Source organism: Heterodontus francisci, chromosome 12 (assembly GCF_036365525.1).
Source record: "Heterodontus francisci isolate sHetFra1 chromosome 12, sHetFra1.hap1, whole genome shotgun sequence".
Classification (NCBI taxonomy): Eukaryota; Metazoa; Chordata; class Chondrichthyes; order Heterodontiformes; family Heterodontidae; genus Heterodontus; species Heterodontus francisci.
The window spans coordinates 25,540,809-25,568,694 of NC_090382.1; the positions used below are offsets into that span (position 1 = coordinate 25,540,809).

Here is a 27,886-nt window from a genome sequence, read left to right on the forward strand (position 1 = left end):
CTTCTAGACTGTCTACAATGCCGCCTAACTTTGTGTCATCAGAAAATTTGGATATATGACTTACTATGCCATCATCCAAGTTGTTAATGAATAATGTGAATAATTGAGGCCCCAACACTGATCCCTGTGAGACACCACTAGTTACATCCTGCCAATCAGAGTGCTTACCCATTATCCCCACTCTCTGTCGCCTACCTATCAACCAACTTTCTAACCATGCCAATAATTTGCCCTCAACTCCATGGGCTTCTACCTTAGTTAACAGTCTCTTATGTGGGACTTTATCAAATGCTTTCTTGAAGTCCATATAAATAACATCCATAGACACTCCCCTATCCACTACCTTAGGCACCTCTTCAAAAAACTCAATGAGATTTGTCAGGCATGACCTTCCTGTCATGAATCCATGCTGGCTGTCCCTGATTAACTGAAATTTTTCTAGGTGTTCAATCACCCTATCCTTGATTATAAACTCCAGCAACTTGCCCACCACATACGTCAGGCTAACTGGTCTGTAATTTCCTTGGTTCCCCCTTTCACCCTTCTTAAAAAGTGGAGTGACATGTGCAACTTTCCAATCCAGAGGGGCCACTCCTGAATCTAGGGAACTCCTGAAAGACTACAGTTAGGGCATCTACAATGTGCTCCCCTACTTCCTTTAACACCCTCGATGGAAACCGTCAGGTCCTGGGGATTTTTCACTCTTTAGTTCCATTAATTTCCTTGTTACTGATGATTTACTTACGTTAATTGTATTAAGTCCCTGTCTCCTATCGGCTGTTAATTTTTTCGGGACTTCTGGTAAGTTATCCTCCTTTTCAACTGTAAATACCGAGGCAAAGTAATTGTTCAACATGTCTGCCATTTCCCCATTATCAATGATAATATCTCCAGTTTCAGCTTTTAGTGGGCCTACAGTGCTCTTGACCACCCGTTTTCACTTTCTGTAACTATAAAATTTCTTCTTATTGATTTTGATGTCCCTTGCAAGTTTCCTTTCATAATCTGTTTCAGTAGTTCTTATAAGCTGCTTTGTGACCCTTTGCTGGTCTTTGTAGCGATCCCATTCGGCCAGATCTGTGCTGCATTTTGCATTTTTGTAAGCCATTTCTTTTTGTTTTATGCTATCCCTAATCTCTTTAGTTGTCCATGGCTGTTTTTCTGTGAAGTGGAGCGTTTTCCTCTAGGGTATATACTCGCTCTGTATTTTGTTAAATGTTTCTTTAAATATTCTCTGCTGTTCTTCAGTCGTTTGACCCATTAACAGATCTACCCAGTTTACTGTGGACAGTCTCTGTCTCATCCCGGTAAAGTCAGCCTTACCCAAGTCTAAAATTCTAGTAGCTGATTCGTGCTTTTCACTTTCAAACGCTACCTTGAATTTGATCATGTTGTGATCGTTATTTGATAAATGTTCATGCACAGTTAGGCTACTAATTAAATTTGGCTCATTAATCATAACTAAATCTAATATTGCCTGTCCCCTTGTTACATCTAGGACATATTGCTGTAGGAAACTATCCCAGACACATGCCAGAAATTCACTACCTTTCTGACAGGTGCTAGTCTGCCTCTCCCAATCTATGTGTAAGTTAAAATCCCCCATTAATGCTACTCTGCCTTTGTTCCACACTTGCCTAATTTGTGCATTTATACAATCTAACACCTCAGAACTGCTACCAGGGACCTGAGTGTCCTTGTTCATGAGTCACTAAAAGCTAGTATGCAGGTGCAGCAAGCAATTTGGAAGGCAAATGGTATGTTGGCATTCATTGCAAGGGGATTTGAGCACAAGAGCAAAGATGTCTTGCTGCAATTGTATAAAGCTTTGGTGAGACTGCACCTGGAGTATTGTGTACAGTTTTGGTCTCCAAATCTAAGGAAGGATATACTTGCCATAGAGAGAGTGCGCAACAGAGGTTCACCAGACTAATCCCTGGGATGGTGGGATTGTCTTATGAGGAGAGATTGCAGAAACTGGGCCATTATTGTCTAGAGTTTCGAAGAATGAGAGGTCATTTCATTGAAACTTACAAAATTCTTACATGGCATGACAGGGTAGATAGGATGTTTCCTCTGGCTGGTGAGTCTAGAACCAGGGGACACAGTTTCAGAATAAGGGGTAGGCCATTTAAGACTGAGATGAGGAGGAATTTTTTTTACTTAGAGGGTGGTGAATCTGTAGAATTCTCTATCCCATAGGGCAGTGGAAGCTCAATCATTGAGCATGTTCAAGACAGAAATCGATAAATCTCTGGATACTAATGACAACAAGGGATATTGGGGTAGTGGGAAAAAATGGCATAGAGGTAGATGATCAGCCTACCCCTACTCCTATTTGCTATGATCCTATTTAACTTGTAATCTTCCGGCCTCTGGTTCTCAGACTTTGGACACAAAGTAATGGGCAATTTAGTGATTGGCTTGCTCTCAGTCCCAATTTTTCCCTCATAGTGTGAACATTTTAAGTGGTTGCAGAAATATTAAAATGGTTCAGCAAAATTTTTCGTCTGTCATTTTCCTAATTTTAACTGCTTAACCATTGACCTACGTCAGTGCATTTTGCCATGGGTAGCAGTGGCTCTCTGGCATCTCCTACAAGCATACTGAAGTGACAGGCAAAAAAAGGTCCATCATGATGACTGGGACATTATGACCAGACAGTTCCTTCTCCTGTCCCATTCTACAGCTATGTGATCTCAGAGGCAAAATACCCCATGCCAATAAGGGGAGAAAAGTGCTGAAAAATTCCTCCCCGATCGCTTTAAATGATCCAAATCAAGCCAGAAGATCAGATTGACTAAGTGGCCATTCTTCCTCATGCCAGCAAAAGGTTCATTTTGAAAATGGAACATGATTGCCAGATTCCACATGCATATTTCTCACAGGCCTCACTGCCTTGTGATGTGAAGCAGGAGCTCTCGCAGCTTTAAAAAATTATTTCCTTACCTTGTCTGGGAACATCTAGGGCAGCCGAGCATCTCCACTGCCATCTTGCTTGAGGCCTGATAATTTAGTAGGGACTGGGTAACTTCCTGGTCTGCATGGCTCATTGGATGTGTCAGGGATGGCGGGGAAACAACCCGATCATGTGTCCTGCTCCTGATCACCATACAGTGATGGAAATCATTACTGATACTGGTGGAAATGAGGACAGGATTGAGCTCAGTTGTAATGTATTATACAGTTAATAGCCTGATAGACTGAATCCTACTGTCATTGCTTACCTGAAACACTTGTACGTGAATATACCAGATGGGTAGTACTCTTGCCACTGAGTCAGAAGGCTGTGGACTTGAACCCCACTGCATTAATTGAGCACATGATCCAGCTGATACTCTAATGCAGATGTCTTTCAAATGAGACACTAAATGGGACTACTGCCTGTCTGTTGCCAGTGGTTTAATTGAACAGTAAAGACTGCAATAGTATTTGAAGAAGAGTGGGACGTTCTAGTGTTCTGAGCAACATTTCCCCATTTGATTTTTAAAAAAATAACAGGTCATTCATTTCACTGCTGTCTTTGGGGTATTGCTGTATAAAATACGGCTGCCATGTTTACCTGCATAACAGTCACCACACATTTCGTAGTAATGTGTTGCACCTGAACTGTTTGAGATGCATGATAAAGTACTGTATTGCTTGTGTAATCTTCTACACAATATGTTTTTACTTTTATGACATTTCTTCCTGTATATTTTATGAATGTTCTTTGTTCATGGAGGTGCAATTGTAAACAGATTTTTAACCTGCTTGCCCCCTTGCAGTACTCAACATTGTACTGGGTCAGATGAAGCTCGCTTAATATTTCTTAGACGAGTGTTAACTTTGGGGTGGCATTGCATTGTAGACACTTTGCAACCTGGTTGAGATTTCCCAAGCATCTGTAATTTTGGATGCAGTGCAGAATAGAAAAAGACATCATTCCATTACAGTGGGCTAGATTCATTCTCAGGTCCCGGAGTTGAATGCATTCTACTAGACTGTGTTATCCAGTTCCATTAGAAGAATTTATTAAAGGCTAGAAAGTTGCATTGCAGCTATGTAGATTATATAATTGTGGGTTAAAGTCCCACAGTGTAGCACTGAGGAAGCACTCATGTAAAAAAAAAATTGCATATCAATATTTGAAGAAAAGTGGATAAATTTTCACCGCTGTATTGGGCTAATATTTATGCCTCAACCCACATTACCACAACAGACTATCTCGTTGTTTATTTTATCCCTGTTGATAGGAATTTGCTGTGTAAAGATTGTCTGTTGCATTTCCCTCATCACGACAGTGACTATGTTTCAAAAGTGAAACTTTTGGCTGTGAAGTGCTTTGGGATGCCCTGAGGTTCTAAAAGGCACTATATAAGTACACGTTCTTCCTTAAATCCTAGTGCTTGATGTGGGCTGCTAACTTTGTTAACTTTGATTTAAGACCACAGATCCTGTGCTGAGAGTGGACTTGAACTAATGAGGCCGTATCTGCATGAGTTCCTCACATCTGCATACGAAGATTATGATATTGTTATATGGTGTAAGTAATGAAGTGGAGCAAAGTGATTTGATTAGTCTCTTAACATGCTGCAACAACTGCGAAAAAAGGAATTGAGCAGTAGGTAGCATATTCTGTGCTAAAATATACTTGGCCCCACTTAACTGCATGCTTGAAAAGAAGCAGGATGAAATGCCAGTGCCATTTGACATTGCACCCCTTCTTCCACTTCAGTAGAGATGCAGGAAACTGGCTGTTTCTTTTCAGTTTTGTACAACAAGAGCAATCCTAGAGTGTCAGCTTTGCGTGTAGACATTTTCTTTTCTGAACATTTTATTTGAATGGTAAATTTTTTAAAGACCGCTGTATAAATATCAAAATATTGTAGAATTCCAGAAGTGTTTTTTCCTGCAATTATAATCTTCATCTATTTAAAAAAAAATGTTCTTTTGTTTTAAATCAATAGACTTTGATTTGATCTGTTATTTAAGCGAATTGATTTGCAATTCAGATGTAGGCAGAAACTATCATCACCTCCTCTGAGACTGGGATAATAAATAGTGTTAGTGCTGTTGTCCTGAGAAAATGGCCTTGGGTTTTCTTTTTGAGCCACTGCAGTCTTCGTGGTGATGGTGGTGTTACTGTGGCACAGCATCCCACAACAAATACCATGACTCGCGCTTGCTGTGTGATTCACTTGTTCGAATCCCACACTTTTATGTTAAAAGTCTTGGAGGCAATGAAAATGTTGATTTCTGAGCAAAAGCCAATCACTTACCTTTATTATTGCAAAAGGTTTCAAAGTAAATTTCATGAGATTGGCTAATAGTCAATTCAATATTGCTGAAAAGTCAGTGACACATTATCTGTTGTCATTTAGTCTGATTCTATTTGTCTTTGGGATTGCTACAATATGTCGAGACTCACATCATTTCTCTAAATTTTATACACAGCCGCTACCAGCATGAAGTGGATTGAAGTAAAAATGAAAGTAAGTTGTGTTTGAGTGTCATTTTGTTCTATTGCTCGTGATGGTTAAAGGTGATACTGTTCGTTTTTTTTATTTTGGTTTGTATCTAGTGACAGTATAAAGTACTCCTGGAGCAGATATGGTACAAGCCATTTTCAATGGTAGGTATCTTTATGTTGTGCTGAGGGCACTGTCTCAGTCCCAGTGTTCAGTGTGTTGGTGATTTTTGTTTTTATTCTTTGTTGCAATTAATTTTTCAAAGAAGACTTGAGATCACTCCCATTATTCTTTCCAAGTGCTTGACACAAAGACTGACGACCCATTTATACTGCGCGTCAATTCAATCACCGTCCTGGTCTCCATATGGTAGCAGCTGCTTAATTTATGCTCCGGGACGGATTCAGCAGCAGCATGCCAACTGTGAATGCCTGTATGTGTGCAGTATTTGGGGCTCACAGCTCTAACGTCAAAACCAATCTTGCTGCGGTATAGTAATACCGAGTCGGGCTCCTGACTTGCCCATTCTAGATGGGGGTGGGGTGGAGTGGAGTGGTGTCCGTGGTGAAAGCTCCAGCAGCAGCCTACATTGGAGACCTTAAAGAAAAGCCCCTTCCCTCAAAGGACTTTGGCGCTCCCACAGAACTGGCACCAGGCCATCCCTGATTGTATTCACCAATGCTGTTCCTACATGATGCATTATATGCTGAATAAATGGGGTCCATATCTAGATCTTGTACTGTGAACTGGTTGCTGCTGTCCAAGATATTGAAATAAGCTACCTGTTGCCTGTTCTTGGAATAGTTCACTAACCCAAAGCTGCTTTGGATAATCCATGGCAACCATAGAAAAGTTATGGCACAGAAAGAGGCCATTCAGCCCATCGTGTCTGCACAGCTGAAAAAAACTAGCCGCCCAATCTAATCCCACCTTCCAGCACCTGATCTGTAGTCTTGCAGGGTACAACACTTCAGGTGCAGGTCCAGGTACCTTTTTAAAATGAGTTGAGGATTCCTGTGTCCACCACCCTTCCGGACAGTGAATTACCCACCACCCTCTGCATGAAAAAGTTTTTCCTCATGTCCCAATCACCTTATATCTATGCCTCCTGGTAATTGACCTCTCTGCTACTGGAAACAGGTCCTTCCTGTCTACTCTATCTAGGTCCCTCATAATTTTGTACACCTCAATTAAGTCACCCCTAAGCTGCCTCTGTTCTAAGGAAAACAATGCTAGCCTATCAAATCTTTCCTCATAGCTGTAATTTTCAGGCCCTGGCAACATTCTTGTAAATCTCCTCTGAACATTCTCCAGAGCAATTATGTCCTTCCTGTAATATGGTGTCCAGAACTGTGTGCAATACTGCAACTGTGGCCTAACTAGCATTTTATACAGTTCCAGCATTACATCCCTGCTTTTGTATTCTGTACCTCGGTCAATGAAGGAAAGCATTCCATATGCCTTCTTCACCATTTTCTCTACCTGTTGTGCCACCTTCAGGGACCTGTGGACATGCACTCCAAGGTCTGTCACTTCCTCTGCCCCCTCACTATCCTCCCGTTTATTGTGTATTCCCTTGCTTTGTTTGTCCTCCCCAAATGCGTTGCCTACACTCCTAGTAGGGTGGCTGCCCGTTTTTTATTTCTGAGCTCAACCCATATGGCCTCATTTGATGATTCATTTATCATCTCATCCCTCCTCACAACTGTAATTGATTCTTTAACCAATAATGCTACACCCTCTCCTTTTTTATTTCCCTCTCTATCCTGCCTGAAAACTCTATATCCAGGGATGGTGAGCTGCTATCTTTGCCCCTCTTTAAGCTAAGTTTCCATTATAGTAATGATATCATGCTGCAATGTGTCTATCTGTGCCCTCAACTCATTGGCTTTATTTGCTATACTCCATGCATTTAAATAAATACCTTATAATGCTGCCAAATTCCTGTGCTGCACACTTTTAACCTTTGCTTTTTCTGTCTTTCAGAGTCACTCTAATTTTCTGCCTCCCGTTCCCTGCTCTGAATTTGTCCTATCTGAAACTGCCCTCAGGTTCCCATCTCCCTGCCAACCTAGTTTAAACTATCCCCAACAGCACTAGCAAACCTTCCTGCAAGGATATTTGTCCTGGTCCTGTTCAGGTGTAGACCGTCCGGCTTGTACAGGACCCACCTTCCCCAGAACCGGTCTCAATGCCCCAGAAATCTGAAGCTCTCCCTCCTGCACCATCTCTCCAGCCATGCATTCATCTGGTGTATTCTCCTATTTCTATACTCACTAGCATGTGGCCTTGGGAATAATCCGGAGGTTACTACCTTTGAGGTCCTGCTTGCTAATTTCTTTCCCAGCTCCCTAAACTTAGCCTGCAGGACCTCATCCTTTTTTCTACCTATATCGTTGGTACCAATGTGGACCACAACCTCTGGCTGTTTCCCCCTCACCCTCCAGAATGCTCTGTAGCCGCTCAGTGATAACCCTTGCACCAGCGAGGCAAGATACCATCCTAGAATCGCGTCTGCGACCACAGAAACGCCTATCTTTTCCCTTAACTAGAATCTCCTACCACTATTGCTCCCCTGTCTTTTCTCCTCCCTCCCTGCACAACTGAGGCACCCATGGTGCTTTGGTCATGACTCTCACTCCAGAGGAACCCTCTCTCCTATTGGTACTCAACTGAATACAGGTTCGAAAGTGGGATGCCCTCCGGGACTCCTGGACTACTTGCCTTGTCTTCCCTGTCTGTCTGGCACCCAGCCAGTCGCTCTCTCAAGCTGCGGGGTGACCACTTACTGAAACGTGCTATCCACGTAACTCTCATCCTCGCAAATGCACCTCAATGACTCCAGCTGTTCCTCGGGTTCCAAGATTTGGGGCTCCAGTTTTTGCATTTGGTGGCACTTTCTGCACATGTTGTCCAGGACATGGGTAGGATCCTGGACTCCCCACATGGGGAAGTGTATTCAATGGGTGTGAGCAATCCTGCCATGCCTCGAATTATTTATTTACTACACTAAAATTGGAAGTTAAATAAACAAAATAAAATGACAATAAATAGAATGAATTGACGAGTAACCTCCTGGTATTTTAGCTTCTACTTAGCAGATAGACTTAAACATTAGAGAAAAAATAAAAATCAGCAGAAAAAAGAAAATCAAGTAAAAAAAAAAAATACCCACTAGATCATCACTATCTCCCTGTGCCTTGCTGCTCTCTCTTCCTTCTCGCACTGTTTGTAGCTCCGCAGTCTTACCCAGCCAATCACCTACTTGCTTCCCTGTGATGTCACACTTAACCGAAACTAATCAACTGTACCACTATTAATATACTCTACCAATACTAAAATGTTACCGATATTAGTAGTAATCTCAGTAATAAACCTTACTGCTTTCAAATAAAACTGAACACTAGACTCACCAGATTTTCTCTTCTGCTTGTGTGCCTTAACTGATTATAAGGTAGTTACATAAATTTTAATTTTTTTCTAATTTGTAGCTATTTACACATGTACCCTAACAGTAGTACTAACCTAACTATTTATAGCGACTCCTTAACAGCAGTTACTCCCCAACCAATCACCTTACAGCTTTCCTGTGATGTCACTGTTTGAATTTTTTTCAAACTCAGCCAGTGCGCGCTGACTCTTGAAAAGGTGCTCCCTTGCAGGTCCAGTTCCAGCCCACTCAGCTCCCGAAGGTAAGTGCAGGCCCCGAGCCTGGGGCTGTATTTATTCTGTCCCGATTCTAGCTGCTTCCTTGCAGGTCAGGTTCCAGTCCTCTCAGCTCCCGAAGGTATCATCTGCCATTTGTTGCTATAATTTCACTGACCTGCAAAGTCTAAGCTTGTGTGTGCACACTTCATTCAAGAGTCTTGATTTATAAGCATAATGATATGCAGATTTAAATTGGAATGACTTGTGAGCTGAAGAATTTTTCTCTTGAGTATCGATTGGTGGAATGGTTTTGTGCTGTCCATAGCTGAATTAATTCTCAACCTTAACTGGGCTTTAAAAGGCTTGGGTGACTTACAGCAACATAGTTGCTGGGAGTTACTGGGCATGTCCAGGGCTGGAGCAGAGCACCCATTTTTTTCTGTTCCGTATATTTTCAGAAGAAGGGAAATATACTTTCAAAGTTGGGAAACCAGGTGCTGTAGTATAGGCTTACAACCAAGTTTAAAGAAAATGAAAAACAAAAGAAAGCAAATCATATTAGATTTTTAAAAGCCAGTGGAGGAGGCAGAGTGTTCAGAGGTTTTGAGGTTCTGCAATAGATTGTGTTAAAGCAGGAGATGATGGAATGAGCCTGAGTTTCAACACCTTGAGACTATAGGGAGGGAGAAGTGTAGGATTCTGATTGAAACCATTGTTATTTCCACTGATGAACTGATAATTTCTCATTGTCAGAAGTTTTGAGGATGAATTGTTACTGGCCTCTTTTATCCAAGATTGCCTCCCCCCGAATCATGTTTAGGTATGAACTCCCATAATATTAATTCATTGGGTCAAAGTACCAGTGAATACTGTGTGCCATTGAATTTTTAATGAATGGATATTGCAAGACTATTTTTGCCTGCCAGTTTGTAACTCGTAACACACTGCTGTAATCTGAGAGTTTATGTTACAGATCTAAGCATCAGAAATCATCTGACATTGATTCCTAGCTATTATGCTTCATATTATCTTGTTTGAAAGATTCGGAGGGTAAAGCAAATCCTTACAACAAGCAGGGCAACAGGTCAGACTTGAACTGCGGTTATATTGCAGAGTAGAACCAGCCAAGTCCCAGTTCATTTGCTTGGTTGCAGTTTGCAGTAAACTGATTAAGTTTAAAAAGTGCCTGAGCATTGCTTAAACCCGGATGAGCACCACATAGGAATTATACTCAAGTGGTGTAGACTGCATTCTACAGTCAGATAACAGGATATGGTGATGTAGTGTTTATGTGACTGGACTAGTGATCTAGAGGCCTGGACTAATACAAAACAACATCAAGGATGATGCTGTGAAGCCTTTGAGGCAAAGTTCAGGTGCTGGGAGGATTGAAAAGTAAGTAGGATGTAAGTACATGACAACCTTAAACTTAATACTTGGGCATGCTAGACAAAGTGTGACATGACCTCCTTGTAACTACAGAAAGTGCATGCTGTATTGTAAACGTTTTAATGTATTCTAGATATATAAATAATTAAAATGAAAATTTTGCCTCAAAACTGAGATGACTTTCCCACTTCCACCTAATAACCAAGCGTTGCACAATATTTTCTAACTTTTCTATCATGTAGCAATGGACTGTCACGCTAGTGCCAAAGTTGACACGTTTTGAAATTTTCTGTCTTTTTTTGGCTTTATATTGAAAAAAGCATACCTCACTTGCTGCAGTAAGAAGAAATAAATAATCAACAAAAAATATTATTTTGTTAGCCTTTTCCTTTTGAGCTACAATTCAAAAAATTGCTGTGGAATTTATCAGCAGCAATCAGAATGGTATTTTGTTTTATATAATGCATAGAAGATTATGCATTTATGTTTGCCAGTGCAAGTCACTATCTCACCAGTATCTCATGGTGTGAAACACTTTGTAAAGAGTTTTGATAAACAGTATGATGTGACTAGAATTAAACTGTACTGTAATGTAGTAGGACGCTGCGAGTTACTGCACATGTCCGAACTGGAGCAGAGCAACCATTTTGTTTCTCCATCTGGGTATTTTTGGAAGAAGGGACGTATACTCTGAGTTTTATTCAAGCTTTTGCAATGTGCTTTGTATTTTTGTAGTTTTTACAAAACATTTTGCTGAGCATTGTGTACATGTTTTTCTATTCTCATTCTTTAAGGAACTAGGAGTCACAACGCATGCTAACTACAAGATAACCTTCATGTTGGACAGTGCAGCTATGATCACAGTACATACACCTAAGAGAGGAGTGGTGGAGGTGAGTACACAAGTAGCTGTTTAAGTATAAATAATGCTCCTTTGTATTTAAGTACAAGTACTGACAATGAAGTGGACCAGTCAGACAGTTAAAGAGCCTTTGATTGGTATTTGATCCAAGGTTTCATTTCTTCAAACTTTTTTCTCTGAATTTTATGCTCATCGAGGTAAAGGATGTTGGTGCAGGAGAATGGGACACTTTTTGTTTCAGCACCTGATATCAGTACCATGCAGTCCCAGGTCAGGTACAGCATTTTACATGCGGAATAAAGTTTCCTCTATGCTGCTTTATATGCTATATGTTTCCTCTATGTTGTCAGGTACAACATAAGTTAAATACAGAGCAAAATTCCCTCTATATTATGTTGCTTTATGTTAATTGTTTGCAGGTGGTGGGCATTAACTTGGCGTTCACTTGTGCCCCAATAAATAAGAACAGACAAACTTTGATTGTTGAGTTAGGAGTTGCTTGCTTGTGATGTGCATCTCTAAGTAAAGGCTTATGGGTGTAAAGATTTGTTCCAGTTCTATCTTTCACCACCTGGCTCTCTGAAATATAATATGGCAGCAGAGCAGAGGATGGTTGCCTAAAGGTGAAGGCTGGAAACTTGGAAAAAATTTACAGACAGAAAACTAAGATCCAAGAGGCCATTGGGGAAAATGGCAGAAGGTAAAAAAGTTTAAATTGTCAGGGTATGATTGCCCTCTGATGTTCTCGGAGTCTGAACTATCTGACCAGTGGAAGAATGAAGAGGCTTTGTGGACACCGGTTACGTTCCTACCAAAGAGAAAACAAGGTACGGCCTTGGCATTGTTGCTTCCTACAAGAAGTAAAATCAGAAGTAAAGTATTTTTTGAGATGGATGCCCGTCAGTTGGATAGTGATGCATGTTTGAACTTCTATTAGAATTCTTGGATGAAATCTGCAAGAAAGATGATCTGTTAAGTGCCTATGAGACATGGTCAGAATTCCATAGATTTTGGAGAACAGATGATCATTACATGGAAGAATAATCATGAACTTTAACAGATTCTATAAAAGATTGACAACATGTAATTTGGGGATCCCTGGATCAGTACTAGCATTTAAATTACTGGATTGTGCTGAGGTGTCTTATATGAACAAGCAACTGGTTCTAACTGGTGTTTGGTTCTTGGCGAAGGAGACCCTGTTAGATCAGACGTCTGCTGCCTTAAAGAAATTCCTGGGGAAACAGTCACTTCCTTCAACCTTCACTGAACAAGTGAGACATTCCGCGGTGACACAAAGAGTAGAAGACTCAATGATTGCCCCCTTTTGAAATAGTCCAGCTACTGAATGCAGGCACCAGTACAACGGAAGGATTAAAAGGCAGGCGGTATGAGGATGAAAGCACCTTTAGCAGATCTGGCTATTACAGCAGAAGGCAAAATTGGAACAGCAATAATAGGTGACTGAATCGCAGGAATGCCCAGGGAACAGTTAACAGATGCCTCACGTGTGACTCGAAGTATCACTAGGCGGTGAACTGCCAAAAGCAAAGAGGCAGGGTCTTCAAAATATCGCATGACAAAGAGAATTATGATGAAGTTTGAATCTGAACTAGTTTTACTGGCCACAAAGAGTTTTAGTCCTGTGATGAATGTGTTAGTCGCGGATCCTTTACTTATGCAGTACTAGATAGTGCTTGCACTTCAAGAGCATTTGGGACAGATTGGTTAAAATATTACCTTGATTCACTATGTTGTGAGGACTGATGCAAGGTTAAGGAATATAAAAGTACTAATCGCTTTAGGTTTCATGATGACAACACATGGAGGTTACTAAAGAGAGTAGTAATTCCATGTAAAATAGTTGGAGTGAGCTATTTTGTAAGTACTAATGTAGTCTATAGTGAGATATCTATACAATACTCACCAAGGCTTTATACAGTTACAGAAAGACATCTTAACTCCTGTGCTCAAAGCCCCATGCAGTGAAGACCAGCTTACCATTTGCCTTCCTAATTGCTTGCTGTACTTGCATACTAGCTTTTAGTAGCTCATGAACAAGGGCACCCAGGTCCCTTTGGACATCAACACTTCCCAATCTCTCACCATTTAAGAAATACTATGCCTTTCTGTTTTTTTCGACCCAAGTGGATCACTTCACACTTATTCACATTATATTCCATCTGCCATGTTCTTGCTCTTTCACTTAGCCTATCCAAATCTTCTTGAAGCCTCTTCATAGCTTACATTCCCACCTAGTTTTGTGTCATCACAAAATTTGGAAATATTACATTTGGTCCCCACATCCAAATCATTCACATAGATTGTGAACAGCTGTGGCCCAAGCACTGATCCTTGTAGTACCTCACTAGTAACAGTCTGCCATCCTGAGAATGACCCATTTATTCCTATTCTCTGCTTTGTGTCTGTTAACTAATTCTCAATCCATAGCAGTATATTACCCCCAATCCCATGTGCTCTAATTTTGCTCACTAACCTCCTGTGTGGGACCTTATCAAAAGGCTTCTGAAAATCCAAGTACACCACATCCACTGGTTCTCCTTTACCTGTGCTCCAAGTAACATCCTCAAAAAAAAACTCCCAACAGGTTTGTCAAACATGGTTTCCCTTTCACAAATCCATATTGACTCTGCCCAATCATATCATTATTTTCCAAGTGTCCAGTTATCACATCATTATAATAGATTCTAACATTTTACTACTGCCATCAAACTAACAGGTCTGTAGTTCTCCTTTTTCTCTCTCGCTTCCTTCTTAAATAGTGAGGTTACTACTTTCCAGTCTGCAGGAACCCTTCCAGAATCAATATAATTTTGAAACATAACCATCACTGCATCCACTATCTCTGTAGCCACCACCTTCAATACTCTGCGATTTAGCTCATCTGGTCCAGGGGATGTAACAGTATGAAACAAGGACAGAAATATTTTCATTCTACATTTTATAGATCTGGTGACCAGATTTAGACTTTCCACAATAATGCATAGTAAGGACAAAAGGGTTACTGCAGATTAAAATATGGAGAAATGTATGGGGACCGGGCACTGGGACACCAGCAATGGAGGGGAATTTGCCAGTGACAAGTTCAGAGACATGTGTGAAAATATGAACATCATGCTCATGAATACCACGGCTGAACATCCTTTCAGCAATGAATTTTGTGAAAGGAATCATGTTGTGATCGATGAAATGCCGCATAAAATTTTAGCTGATCAGCCAGACTGCAAGTTGATAACCGCCTGGCATGGGTGGTTCATGCAAAGAAGTTACTGCAGGTGTTTGGAGGTTCCCTTCGATTAGTCTCTGGGAAAAATCCTAAATTGCCTTCTGTTCTGTGCGATAGTCTTCCTGCTTTAGAAGGTACTACAATTGCAGACTGGTTTCAATCTCATAATGAAGAGCTGGAACCTGTCATAGCTGCTAAGCGCACTGCACTGTAGAACTACAAGAAAGCCCCCAGCGAGTTAACATCCGTGGCACTTAAAGCAGCCAGAAGCACTGCACAAAGAACAGCCAGGCGCTGCGCAAATGACTACTGGCAACACCTATGCAGTCATATTCAGCTGGCCTCAGACACCGGAAACATCAGAGGAATGTATGATGGCATTAAGAGAGCTTTTGGGCCAACCATCAAGAAGATCGCCCCCCTCAAATCTAAATCAGGGGACATAATCACTGACTAACGGAAACAAATGGACCGCTGGGTTGAGCACTACCTAGAACTGTACTTCAGGGAGAATGTTGTCACTGAGACTGCCCTCAATGCAGCCCAGCCTCGACCAGTCATGGATGAGCTGGACATACAGCCAGCAAAATCGGAACTCAGTGATGCCATTGATTCTCTAGCCAGCAGAAAAGCCCCTGGGAAGGACAGCATTACCCCTGAAATAATCAAGAGTGCAAAGCCTGCTATACTCTCAGCACTACATGAACTGCTATGCCTGTGCTGGGACGAGGGAGCAGTACCTCAGGACATGCGCGATGCCAATATCATCACCCTCTATAAAAACAAAGGTGACCGCGGTGACTGCAATAACTACTGTGGAATCTCCCTGCTCAGCATAGTGGGGAAAGTCTTTGCTCGAGTCGCTCTGAACAGGCTCCAGAAGCTGGCCGAGCGCGTCGACCCTGAGGCACAGTGTGGCTTTCGTGCAGAGAGATCGACCGTTGACATGCTGTTCTCCCTTCGTCAGATACAGGAGAAATGCCGCGAACAACAGATGCCCCTCTACATTGCTTTCATTGATCTCACCAAAGCCTTTGACCTCGTCAGCAGACGTGGTCTCTTCAGACTACTAGAAAAGATTGGATGTCCACCAAAGCTACTAAGTATCATCACCTCATTCCATGACAATATGAAAGGCACAATTCAACATGGCGGCACCTCATCAGACCCCTTTCCTATCCTGAGTGGCGTGAAACAGGGCTGTGTTCTCGCACCCACACTCTTTGGGATTTTCTTCTTCCTGCTGCTTTCACATGCGTTCAAGTCTTCTGAAGAAGGAATTTTCCTCACACAAGATCAGGGGGCAGGTTGTTCAACCTTGCCCGTCTAAGAGCGAAGTCCAAAGTACGGAAAGTCCTCATCAGGGAACTCCTCTTTGCTGATGATGCTGCTTTAACATCTCACACTGAAGAGTGCCTGCAGAGTCTCATCGACAGGTTTGCGGCTGCATGCAATGAATTTGGCCTAACCATCAGCCTCAAGAAAACGAACATCATGGGGCAGGACGTCAGAAATGCTCCATCCATCAATATTGGCGACCACGCTCTGGAAGTGGTTCAAGAGTTCACCTACCTAGCCTCAACTATCACCAGTAACCTGTCTCTAGATGCAGAAATCAACAAGTGCATGGGAAAGGCTTCCACTGCTATGTCCAGACTGGCCAAGAGAGTGTGGGAAAATGGCGCACTGACACTGAACACAAAAGTCCGAGTGTATCAAGCCTGTGTCCTCAGTACCTTGCTCTATGGCAGCGAGGCCTGGACAACGTATGTCAGCCAAGAGCGATGTCTCAATTCATTCCATCTTCGCTGCCTCCAGAGAATACTTGGCATCAGGTGGCAGGACCATATCTCCAACACAGAAGTCCTCGAGGCGGCCAACATACCCAGCTTATACACACTACTGAGTCAGCGGCGCTTGAGGTGGCTTGGCCATGTGAGCCGCATGGAAGATGGCAGGATCCCCAAAGACACATTGTACAGCGAGCTCACCACTGGTATCAGACCCACCGGCCGTCCATGTCTCCGCTTCAAAGACGTCTGAAAACGCGACATGAAGTCCTGTGACATTGATCACAAGTCATGGGAGTCAGTTGCCAGCGTTTGCCAGAGCTGACGGGCAGTCATAAAGGCGGGGCTAATGTCTGGCGAGTCGAAGAGACTTAGCAGTTGGCAGGAAAAAAGACAAAAGCGCAAGGGGACAGCCAACTGTGTAACAGCCCAGACAAACAAATTTTTCTGCAGCACCTGTGGAAGAGTCTGTCAGTCTAGAATTGGCCTTTATAGCCACTCCAGGCGCTGCTCCGCACACCACTGACCACCTCCAGGCGCATACCCATTGTCTCTCGAGATAAGGAAGCCAAAGAAGATACAATTAGCTCAGTTTTTTCTGCACATTTGAATGCTTTACATGCACAGAGACAGATTTTCGTCAAGGCCGAAGTCTTGGAGAATATTTGCAGAACAGTCTTGGAACAGAACTAGAAGTCCTCATGATCATGAAGTTTTGGTGGCTATCAATTAACTTGAACAAATGAGAGAGGGAAAACAAAGGGAGTTAGATGGTTGGAGAGAGTTTGGAGTTTATTCTGAGGTATCAGATAAGGATTAACCTGCCTTGACAGATAGGTGGCTTTGTACTGAAAAGGTCCTTGCAGATAGGACTTATAAGGCTAAAGTGAGGCTGGTGGCTAGGGGTTTTGAAGAGTGACTGGGTGATACAGATATTGGTGGATTTCGCCACAACTGGAAAAGTGATCTTGAAATCTTTTTAGCTCTTGTGGCTACATATTGATGGGAGTGTAGATCAATCGATGTAAAAACTGCATTTCTGCAGAGCGATACTTTTCACAGAGAAGTGTTTCTGAAACTGCTCAAAGAGGCAGCAGATGTAGAAGGGAAACCAAAGAAAACTAAACAAATGTGCCTGTGGCTTGAATGATAGTTCCAAGTTCTGGTATTTTTCAGTGAGATCTGGTTTGCTGAAAATAGGTTGTGTTCAACTAAAAGCAGATCCCTTAATGTTTTATTGGTACCATAAAGGAAAAGTTACAGGCATCTTCATGATGCATGTTGATGATTTTTTTATGGGGTGGTACTGCAGAATTTGGGAAATGTGTTCATAAGATTAGAGTAAAATTTAAAATTGTGAGTCAGACTTGGGCTTTTAAATATATTGGTTTAGATATTAAGCAAAGTAGGTCTGGAATAATTTTAAATCAACAATCTTATTTAGAGAGTGTAATTCCTTTCCCAGTCAACACAGAAAGCTGATATATCTAAAGAAGAAACAGAGCAAATACGAAGCTTGATTGGTCAGTTGAACTGGTTGGGCACTCAGACGAGACCAGATGCTAGTTTTGATTTGTTGGAGTTAAGTACTACAATGAAATGCTCTAAAGTAGAGAATGTTTTAAGGGCAAATAAAGTGTTAAGAAAGTTAAATCTGGGTAAAGGTGTACTTAAGTTTCCATTCTTAGGTGACCCAAAGAACATGAAACTAGTCCCTTTTAGCAATACTTCACATGCTAATCTTACTGATGGGTATTCTAATGCAGCTGGTTTCATAGTATTTCTGATGCATGAGAATGGGGAACATTGTCCTTTAACTTGGAAGCTAAAAAAAAGGGTGGCTAAAAGTACTTTGGTTGATGAAACATTAGCTATGGGACTCTATTTGTCAAATACTTCAGGTGTGTTTCTGTGCAACGGACGTACTGAAGATAGTATACTCATTGAATGTTATGTAGGTAATCGTTCATTGCAGAATAATGTACACTATGAAAAGTGTGAGTGAGAAAGGGTTACGAATTGACCTTGCAGGCTTGAAACAAATGTGTGAAAGAAAAGAAAATTCTCTAAAGTTAAATAGGTGAATGCAAGTCATCAACTCAGATTGTTTTACAAAAGAAAATGCATGTAAGAAGAAACTTGGGGGCCTCAGAGGAGGAGAGATGTCACGCAATGTAAAGCTTTATACAAAATTTGGCGGTCTTTGATTTAATTTATTTTGGCATTTTGGTTGTACATATAAACTCTAATTTTTATTGAGAGGAGGGAATCTATTAATTGTATATTTGTTTTATTCAATTGTATGCAGATGGTGGGTATTAACTGGAGGTTCACTTGTGCCTCTATAAATAGGAGCAGACATCAATATCCTGGGGTTACCATTGACCAGAAACTTAACTGGACTGGCCATGTAAATAGTGTGCCTAAAAGTGCAGGTCAGAAGCTGGGAATTCTGCGGTGAGTAATTCACCACCTGACTCCCCAAAGCCTGTCCACCATCTACAAGGCACAAGTCAGGAGTGTGATGAAATACTCTCCACTTTCTTGGATGAGTGCAGCTCTGACAACACTCAAGAAGCTCAACACCATTCAGGGCAAAGCAGCCCGCTTGATTGGCGCTCCGTCCATCACCGTAACCATTCACTGCCTCCACCACCAGCGCACAGCAGCAGCAGTGTGTACCAAGATGCACTGTAGCAACTTGCCATGCCTCATTCAACTTTCAAGCTGGCGCTCTACCACCTAGAAGAACAAAGGCTGCAGACGTTTAGGAACACCACTACTTTTGCAAATTCCCCTCCAAGTTGTACACTACCCTGACTTGGAACTATATCGCCATTCCTTCACTGTCGCTGGGTCAAAATCCTGGAATTCCCTCTCTAACAGAACTATGAACATACCTGCACCAGATGGACTGCAGTGGTTTAAGAAGGTTGTTCACCACCATCTTCTCGAGGGCAGTTGAGGATGGGCAACAAATGCTGGTCTGGCCAGCGTTGCTCACATCCCATGAACGTATTAAAAAAAAGACTGAATCTATGATTGTTGGATTAGGAGGTGCCTGCTTGTTATATGTATCTTTATAAATACATGCTTTTAAAGTGTGTAAAGATTGGCTCCAGTTCTATCCTTCACCATCCAGCTTTCTTAAGTAGGACATACTATCCCATTCAATACTTTATGGTCAGGTACAGTGCAGGTTAGATGCCAAGTAAAACTCCCTGTGCATTCCCTGGCCAGATACAGCCTAAAATAGATGCAGAGTAAAGATCGCTCTATGCCAGGGTTGTCCAACATATGGCCCGTGTGCCAAAATCTGGCCCGCCAAACGTTTCATCTGGCCCATGGATATAAACTGTTCCTGGGGCAGTTCCTCTTCCTCACCGTGACACGAGATGAGAAATTTCCCTTTGTCAGAACTGTCTTTTAAATTATTGTGCTGCCAGTTTCACAGGTTGCAGAGAGTGGAACGCTCTTCTAAAGTTTTTTTTTCAAAGTCAGTTCTTTTTAATAAAAAAATTGTCATCAGTTTCGCAGGTGACAGTCGCTGACATCAGGAACAACCATTTCCCAACAGACTTGGGGTTTTCCAGCAGGTTCTGACATTTTAAAAAAAGCTCTCCACTGTCTTAGCAAGCACTTCCAGATGTATAGTATAGCTAGATGCAGAGTAAAGCACCATCATCTTTCCCCCAACAAAGTGCCTTCGAATTCTCCCTGCACCAGTTGTGGCACTTATTTATATTTCAAACATCAGCTATATTGTAGCTTCTCTGTGTGACATTGCTAATTAGTGCTGAGCTATAAGCAGTTGTATACTGGGGGCATACAGCCAGTAGGAAAGGGCTTGAGATGGAACCCATTCAGCATTTTTTAAAACTAAACTGATGTCTCTTTTGATGCAGGTGAAACTAAAAGCTCTGGAGCTCCTTTACATAAGATAGGTTTGTACCGGAATTGATAGCCTAAGTATATAGCTGCGTTAATTAAGACTTCTCCCTGCCCCCTCAAACCAGCTACAATTTGAATGTGGTGCTGATGTTCTTGGAAGGCATTTCACAAAGGCTCTTGTTCACAGGTTAAACCACTGGGTGTCATATGGGATAAATTTCCAGAGTTCTACACTAGAAAAAATACGATAATGTTTGATGATATTGGTCGAAACTTTCTGATGAACCCGCAAAATGGGCTAAAGGTAAGGGTTGTTCTCTAGCGCCACTGTATATCTCTAGATTCAGTGTACTGTCTCTGTTACGAAGTTATGCCTCCCGTACATGCCTTCAGTGGTATCATTTTCTGGTAAAGACCGATACCATCAGATTGTCGTAAAGTCCGTTGATGCTACCCTATATCTACTTGTATAATAGTATAAAGTGGATGTAATAATACCCCTTGTGATCTGAATCAGATCTTTGTCTCTTTTGCATGTGTCTTTCTTCAGTTTTTGGGTGGACTGAACAAAGGTTTTGTTAAGCTGCTTTATTTCACAATTAACAAACGATGTTATGATCTGATTCATTTAATTTAATCATTACAGCTTATCTTTGCATAATGTTGCAAGTTAAAGAATAAGTCATGCTTCCCTCCATCAGTAGGTTTTTAACTACCCTCCAGAAATTTAGGCTCCTTGCCTCAGCAAAAGCATTTTTAACTGTCCTTTTTACAAAGCAGATTCGCCCTACAGTTGTCATGTTTTTAAAAGCCTGATTTTCTGTGTCACTGTCTCTCCCAGAGGCTAAGTTCCCCACAGAGATTGAGGATAGAATGGGTCAGAGGGTCACTTCAGGCCACTGTTGCATACCTCTTCTAGCAACCCATTTCAGACCTGCAATCCATGTGCTCGTTCTCCATCTTAACTGGGGTGGTGCAGAGAGAAAAGTAGTAGTTTGTGTTTATATCCTAACTTAAGCTGTGCCAAAATTGTTCAACGCACTGAATTAATTCTTTATAGTGTGCACTGTCTGTTGTGCAGACAAAGAAACAGATCCCAAAAAAAATTCAATGGAGATAAAAACATTTTTTAAAAAAAAGAACTGTTTCTCCATATGCTCACAAATAAAGCGCCAGATAGAAGTAAATTAATTGATTTAGTTAACTCTGCCCTCTGATTTTTTTTTAGAAGAAAATGCACCATTTACTTACCTTCCAAAATGCCATATGTGACTGTCTCCATCTGCAGTTCTCAAAGCTCCTATTTTTAAAACATCGTGCAGCTCCTCAGTGCGATAACACCAATTTTATTTTAATTTTTAATGTTGAAAATTTGTTATGTAGCAGCCATAGGGAAGTGTATGCTACTGTGAAACAGACTCAAAATTTCTAGCGTTTGAAGAAATTTAAAAGTGGGAAGCTTGTATTCTTCACAGGAGTAAAGTGTAATGAGGTTTTTGCAACATCATGATGTGTTTGAACATGAAGTATCTCTTTTTCTGTCTGCTAAACACTTCAGGAAAAGATTGATCCTTTTCTTGTGCTAGATTTCTCTGGTTTTATAGCCTCTACTGCAGACGGGGGTATACCTTGAGGTGTCTGCAGCTCTCTGACCCCTTGTCCAAGCATCCATTTTTCATGCATGAACCTGGATAATGAGTGTTGGTAGGTCAGTTGACTACAGAGGGTGTTGCTGCTCAGCATCATTCAGTTCTCATCCAAATTCCATGTGTGTGTGCATAATGTAGGAGTCACTTGTCGGCAGTCGGGAGTGCTGTCATTTCACATTTGATGCTCTGAATGCGTTCAACTAAGCAGAGGCTGGGAATCGAATCTGGGACCTTTGTTCTGATTGGCTGTTATTATCTTTGGGCCGTGCAGTTGTACATTCAGCCATAGAATCTTAGAAAGTTTAAGGCACAGAAAGAGGCCACTTGGCCCATTGTGTCTGTGCCAGCTGAAAAACGATCCACCTATTGTCATCCCACCTTCCAGCATTTGGTCCGTGGCCCTGCAGATTACGGCACTTGAGGTGCATATCCAGACTCCTTTTGAATGAGTTGAGGGTTTCTGCCTCAACTACCCTTTCAGGCAGTGAGTTCCAGACCCCTTCCACCCTATGGGTGAGAACGTTTTTCCTCATCTCCCTTCTAATTTTTTCTACCAATCACTTTAAATCTATGCTGCCTCGTCACTGACCTCTCTGCTAAGGTGAATAGACCCTTCATCTCCACTCTATCCAGGCCCCTAAAAATTTTGTACATTTCAATCAGATCTCCCTTCAGCCTTCTCTGTTCCAAGGAGAACAACCCCAATCTATCCAATCTTTCCCCACAGCTGCATTTTCCTGGTCCTGGCAACATCCTCGTAAATCTCCTTTGTACCCTCTCTAGTGCAATTACATCATTTCTGTAATGAGGTGACCAGAACTGCACACAGTACTCAAATTGTGGCCTAACCAATGAGTTATACAGTTCCAGCATAACCTCCCTGCTCTTGTACTCTATACCTCGGCTAATAAAGGAAAGGATTCCATATGCTTTCTTCACCACCTTATCGATCTGTACTGCTACCTTCAGGGATCTGTGGACATTCACTCCTTACTTTTTTTTTATTTAGAGATACAGCACTGAAACAGGCCCTTCGGCCCACCGAGTCTGTGCCGACCAACAACCACCCATTTATACTAACCCTACAGTAATCCCATATTCCCTGCCACCTACCTATACTAGGGGCAATTTATAACAGCCAATTTACCTATCACCTGCAAGTCTTCCTCTACATTTCTCAGTATTTTTCCATTAATCGTATATTTCTTTACCTTGTTTGACCTCCCAAAATGCATCACCTCACACTTCTCCAAGTTGAATTCCATTTGCCACTTTTCTGCCCTTCTGACCAGACCATCAATATCTTCCTGCAGCCTACAGCTATCCTCCTCGCTATCTACCACATGGCCAATCCTTGAGTTGTCACAAATTTCTTGATCATGCCCCCTACATTTACGTCCAAGTTGTTAATATACACCACATAAAGCAGGGGACCCAGTACTGTGCCCTGTGGAATGCCACTGGAAACAGTGCCATGCGATTTGAGAAAGAGAAAAGTCTGCCCTTGTCAGTGTGGATAGTTTCATAACATGGGACACTAACGTGGCAGATGTAAATACAACCTGTGTTTTATTGCAATTTTTTCCAGATAAGACCTTTCATGAAGGCTCATTTGAACCGAGATAAAGACAGGGAACTGCTGAAACTGTCCCAATACCTAAAGGAGATCGGCAAACTAGATGATTTCACGGACCTTAATCATAGACATTGGGAAAGGTAAGGGTGTCTCCTACCTCCCACTCTGCATGCTACCAAACAGCAAGGGCCATGTTTCAGCTGTTAGCATCTGCATGTGTGTTCCAGTTGCCAAATGATGCCAACAGTACAGATGGTTTCTTGGGCAGGGAGATTTGCATATGTATTTCAGTAAGGACAGATCTCAACTCTACCATTTCACATCATGGTTCTGTAGAAAGAAGGTGTTTATTTCTTACCTCAATATTATTCATTTCTGCTTTCTGCCCTGCCATCTAGAACTTCCTACCTAAACCCCTCCCCCGGATGCTTCCTTCCCATCCTCTAAAAGCCTCCTCAAAACCTCTGTCATCGAACATGGTTTCAGCCACTGCTCCTGAGACTTCTGATACTGCTCCTCTGTGCAGTGTCTCTGGATGTTAAAGGTGCTGTATATTTACTGTGCAAACAGTTACAGTTTGGAAATCATTGAATGAAAGGGTGGTGGTGGACTATTGAAAGAGCAATCAAGTGGGACTAATTGGTAGCTTTTTCAGAGAACATGATGTGCTGAATGACGATGACCTGTGCTGTGTAGTTCTAGGTGGTTTGGCATTACTCTTTTGACCTTTGGGACCTTAATTCAAACCTGACCTGGACTGATGGAATGAGGATCTCCCGTGGCTGTAAGGATTGAGAGTTAGGGCCATCTCTAACACGTTCCTAGTGTGCATGGCAACACAGAGTATCCCTAAACGGTCCTCAAATTTGCACTAATTAGATATCTCAACAGGTAGTGCCAGCATCGTTGATTTTAGTTATTTAATGCTAGTGAATGGAGGGGGGAAATTGCTCTTCTGAATTTGGGGCTGAGGCTCATTGGGGACAGAGCAGAGGGAGTTGTCCTCAACATCCAGTAGTACCTGACACTGAGATTTTGAATTCTATTCCTGAGCAGCGACATCCCTTTGAAAAGGTTTCATGTATACTTTGGCTTTGAATATACATATCCTGTGCTGCCATTTCACATCATAGAAAAAACTTGCATTTATTTCATACTGAATTGTTGAGATATTACTGCATCTTATAATGTGACCTCAGCAAAGGAGCCTTGCTCTACTGGGTTCTAAACTCTTGATCAATTGCCAAAAAATGTTACATCGCAGCAATTTACTATTGTGCCTAAACTTAGCATTACAGACGCGTATATTATTGCTATTTTGCTGCTGCAGAGAGTGAGACTTCCTGAGTGATAAAATGTGTTGCAGTTAAAAAGCACTGGACTTTAGCTAATGGTAAAAACATCTGCTTCCCCCCAAAATGTGCACGTTGTAAGCCATGGGTGGCGGTGGAAGGAAATAAACTCAAGTGCCTGTCTTCACCAGATCATGGGTCACAGTTAGCCATGAGGATTGTAATGTCTGCGATATGCAGCTCTACACAGCAGCTGTTAGCACAGTTGTCACCAGAAGAAGCATTCCTGGAGGTGGGATTGACCCTTCTGCATTTCCTCTCCACCTCAACAGAGTATTCTGCTGAATTAGAAGTGCTCCATCTGTGTGTGTGCATGTATGATGTACTGTAATATATCCAACTTGCCCACACTTAGCACTTCATGGAATCCTAGATTAGTCCTGCCCGTGGATGTTGATGCCATCGGTATTGCTCACTGGTCAACGGCACGATTGGACTTTTTAATTGATCATTCTGTTCCTTCTGCCTGCAGGTATCTCTCTAAGAAGCAAGGACAGTGAGCCCTGAGGGGATCTTTCTGCCCGAGGTTGTGCACTCTTCAGATGTATGTGAGAAACTTTAACTGTGATTGAACTTAGAACAAGTGCTGAGCACTGCGACAGTCAAAAAAAAAAATACAAAAAAACAGACAACGCCAAAGGGACTTATCAACTGACGTGCTACCTGCAACTTTCTTTATCCTTCGGTCCTTTCCACTGCTGGTCCTTCAATGGGGACAAGCAAATTTAATAAAGGACAGTGTGCTTCAGCAAAATATTGTCACACCATGTGCATACATAGGAATATGTTCCTGCTGCATTGCCATTTATCTACTATACATCTAAGTGTAGCTTCCTTGCTTTGTCGTGAAGTTGGCTGAAACCAGAAGTATGTTAATTGCAGATTACTTCATGCAAGAGTAAGTTCGTTCGACAAGCAACCCTTCCTCGTGTACTCAGTTTGCATCATATTAGTGATAGAACATTGAATTCCTACTTGCGCAATTTCAGTTTGACCCAAGTTTTAAGAGAGGGAATATTTTAAATTTGCCCCTCAGTGAACTGAGCTCTGTGTAGAAGCAGCACACTTGGAGATGTACTGCAAGCCTGCGGACTTTATACCACTACAAGCTGCCCATTCCTAAGTCCTACTTTCTGCTAGTGCTAAGTTGTATGAATGTGCCCAGTGTTTCAGTACAGCGATTTGCCCCATGCTGACTGAGTTTCAGGCTCGACATAGGTTAGGGACTACAGTGCCACTTTGTAGTCCGTATCTGGGGAGTTTGTCTCCTCATGTTTCAGTTTCACTGCTCATTGCTTACTGCACTGTCGCACCACAAACAATTCATTACTTGATGATGTTGCGTAACATCAGTGACGATGTCGCTTACCATCAGCTGCTACAGATCTCTCCCAGAAGGTTATTCAAAATAAAATGTACTGTAAATTGACACATTTTCTAAGCGCTAGGTTTTTTTTTTGTGTTTGAGATCCAGCTTAATGAAAAATCAGCATGGCTTTAATTTTATACCAATCCACCTTACGGTGGAATACAGGTGATGGTTTACTCTCCACATGAGTGGGGCTCAGGTGAAAACTCCTCTATATTCAGTACAGGAAAAGCAAGTTCTAGCCACATTTGCCAAATACAAAGGTGCGCTCTTCTATCCTATTCCCATATGGTTTCTTCTAGCTGAAGGTAAAAAAAAAAATATCGATAGAAGCGTGCAAGAGTGAGCAGTGTCAGTTGTTCTAGAGCTTTACCGTTTTCTTTTAACCGATTACCTGCAATCGATAGCAGGAATGTGGGTCTTCCACCACTGACTTTGCAGGAGGGGGCCTGCATTGGGTGTTCTAGTCCCCTTTGGAGTTGCGGAAAGAAGGCCATCCATTCCACTGGCACTTCAAGCGTGCATGGTGGTCATTGGGAGCATTTTGCAAAGGCTAAAAGGGAGTTCTGTACTGATGCTTTCCCGTCACTCTGGCACTCTGTGTAAAAGCAGCTACAGAGCTGGTACGCCAGCAGCTTGTGCAGTGCACTTGTATGTAATAGTGCTTCCTACCTGCAAAGGAAATTAACCCCTGCTCCTCCATCCCTTTCTCCTAAACCACCTCTCCCAATGCACCATTGAGCAGGCGAATGAAACATTGTCCTTTAGATCAGTATAGGTTACCCTGCTGGGAATTGAATAGAGGTTAAACTAATGTGTTTACAGTTCAGCCTGGCCAAAAAGGCCTGAAATGTCCTGGAATTGTTGTGTCGGTTTCTTCATGTTGTGAGTTTCATTCATTACTGCTGTGTGCTTATTTTCATTCTTTTAAATAAAGAAAACAGACATTCCAGGTTGAATTCTGTATTTAAAAAAAAGTGATTCTCAGTGGAACAATATCAAAGGTGTAAATATTAAATAAAATACCTGCTGAGTTTCTTTGGTCCAAATTGACTTTTTAATTGCTTGTTTGAAGCCAAGGGACAGTTTCTATTTACTCTGAAAATCTAGAGCATGGTTTTCACATGTATGAATATAATTGAGCAATGTGTGCAGAAAATAAACTTCAAAGAACTTAGGCAAAAGCTCAGTCTACTTGTAAACTGAAGGCTGGTATTCTGGGCTCACTACACTGTGAAGCACTCTGACAATCAGCTATAAAGATCTGTACAGTGGCTGTTCGGCATGTTTCACCTTCACACTCCATAAAGCGGAAATGCAAAGCGGTGGCCATACTGTCTAGGAAGGATTACAGGCTCTATCCACTGTCTATGCTGCACGTGGTTGGAATGAGGAGGGGTAAATCAACCGAAGTTCCCACTCTGATTATTCCAGAGAGTCCTGTTGGCTTATCTTGGTGTGTGTCTGCATGTGTATAGATAGGATCAGTCTTGGCTGATACCTGCTGCGGTAAATAGCCTACTGACACTCATTGTCTAGGTTCACAGAAGAAAAGTGACCACTTGGGCAAGGTGTTGGAGAATGGTCGGTGACTGGAACCATACCCCAGCATCCCGGAGAGGGGTTGAAGGATAAAACATTTCAGAACACTGGTTGGGAGGGG

At 42.0% G+C, this 27,886-nt stretch overlaps 1 protein-coding gene across 1 annotated transcript in view; it reads left to right on the forward strand.

The window, feature by feature from the left end:
- ublcp1 (ubiquitin-like domain containing CTD phosphatase 1) overlaps positions 1 to 27,313 on the forward strand; it is a 61,101-nt gene extending 33,788 nt beyond the window's left edge. Inside the window, exons 6-11 of the mRNA XM_068043216.1 lie at positions 4,427 to 4,525; positions 5,437 to 5,474; positions 11,282 to 11,380; positions 20,465 to 20,581; positions 23,515 to 23,642; positions 25,327 to 27,313. Coding sequence (XP_067899317.1) covers positions 4,427 to 4,525; positions 5,437 to 5,474; positions 11,282 to 11,380; positions 20,465 to 20,581; positions 23,515 to 23,642; positions 25,327 to 25,354 — 509 coding nt within the window. The 3' untranslated portion in view covers positions 25,355 to 27,313. The remainder of the gene's footprint in view (positions 1 to 4,426; positions 4,526 to 5,436; positions 5,475 to 11,281; positions 11,381 to 20,464; positions 20,582 to 23,514; positions 23,643 to 25,326) is intronic.
- The last annotated feature ends 573 nt before the right edge of the window (positions 27,314 to 27,886 follow it).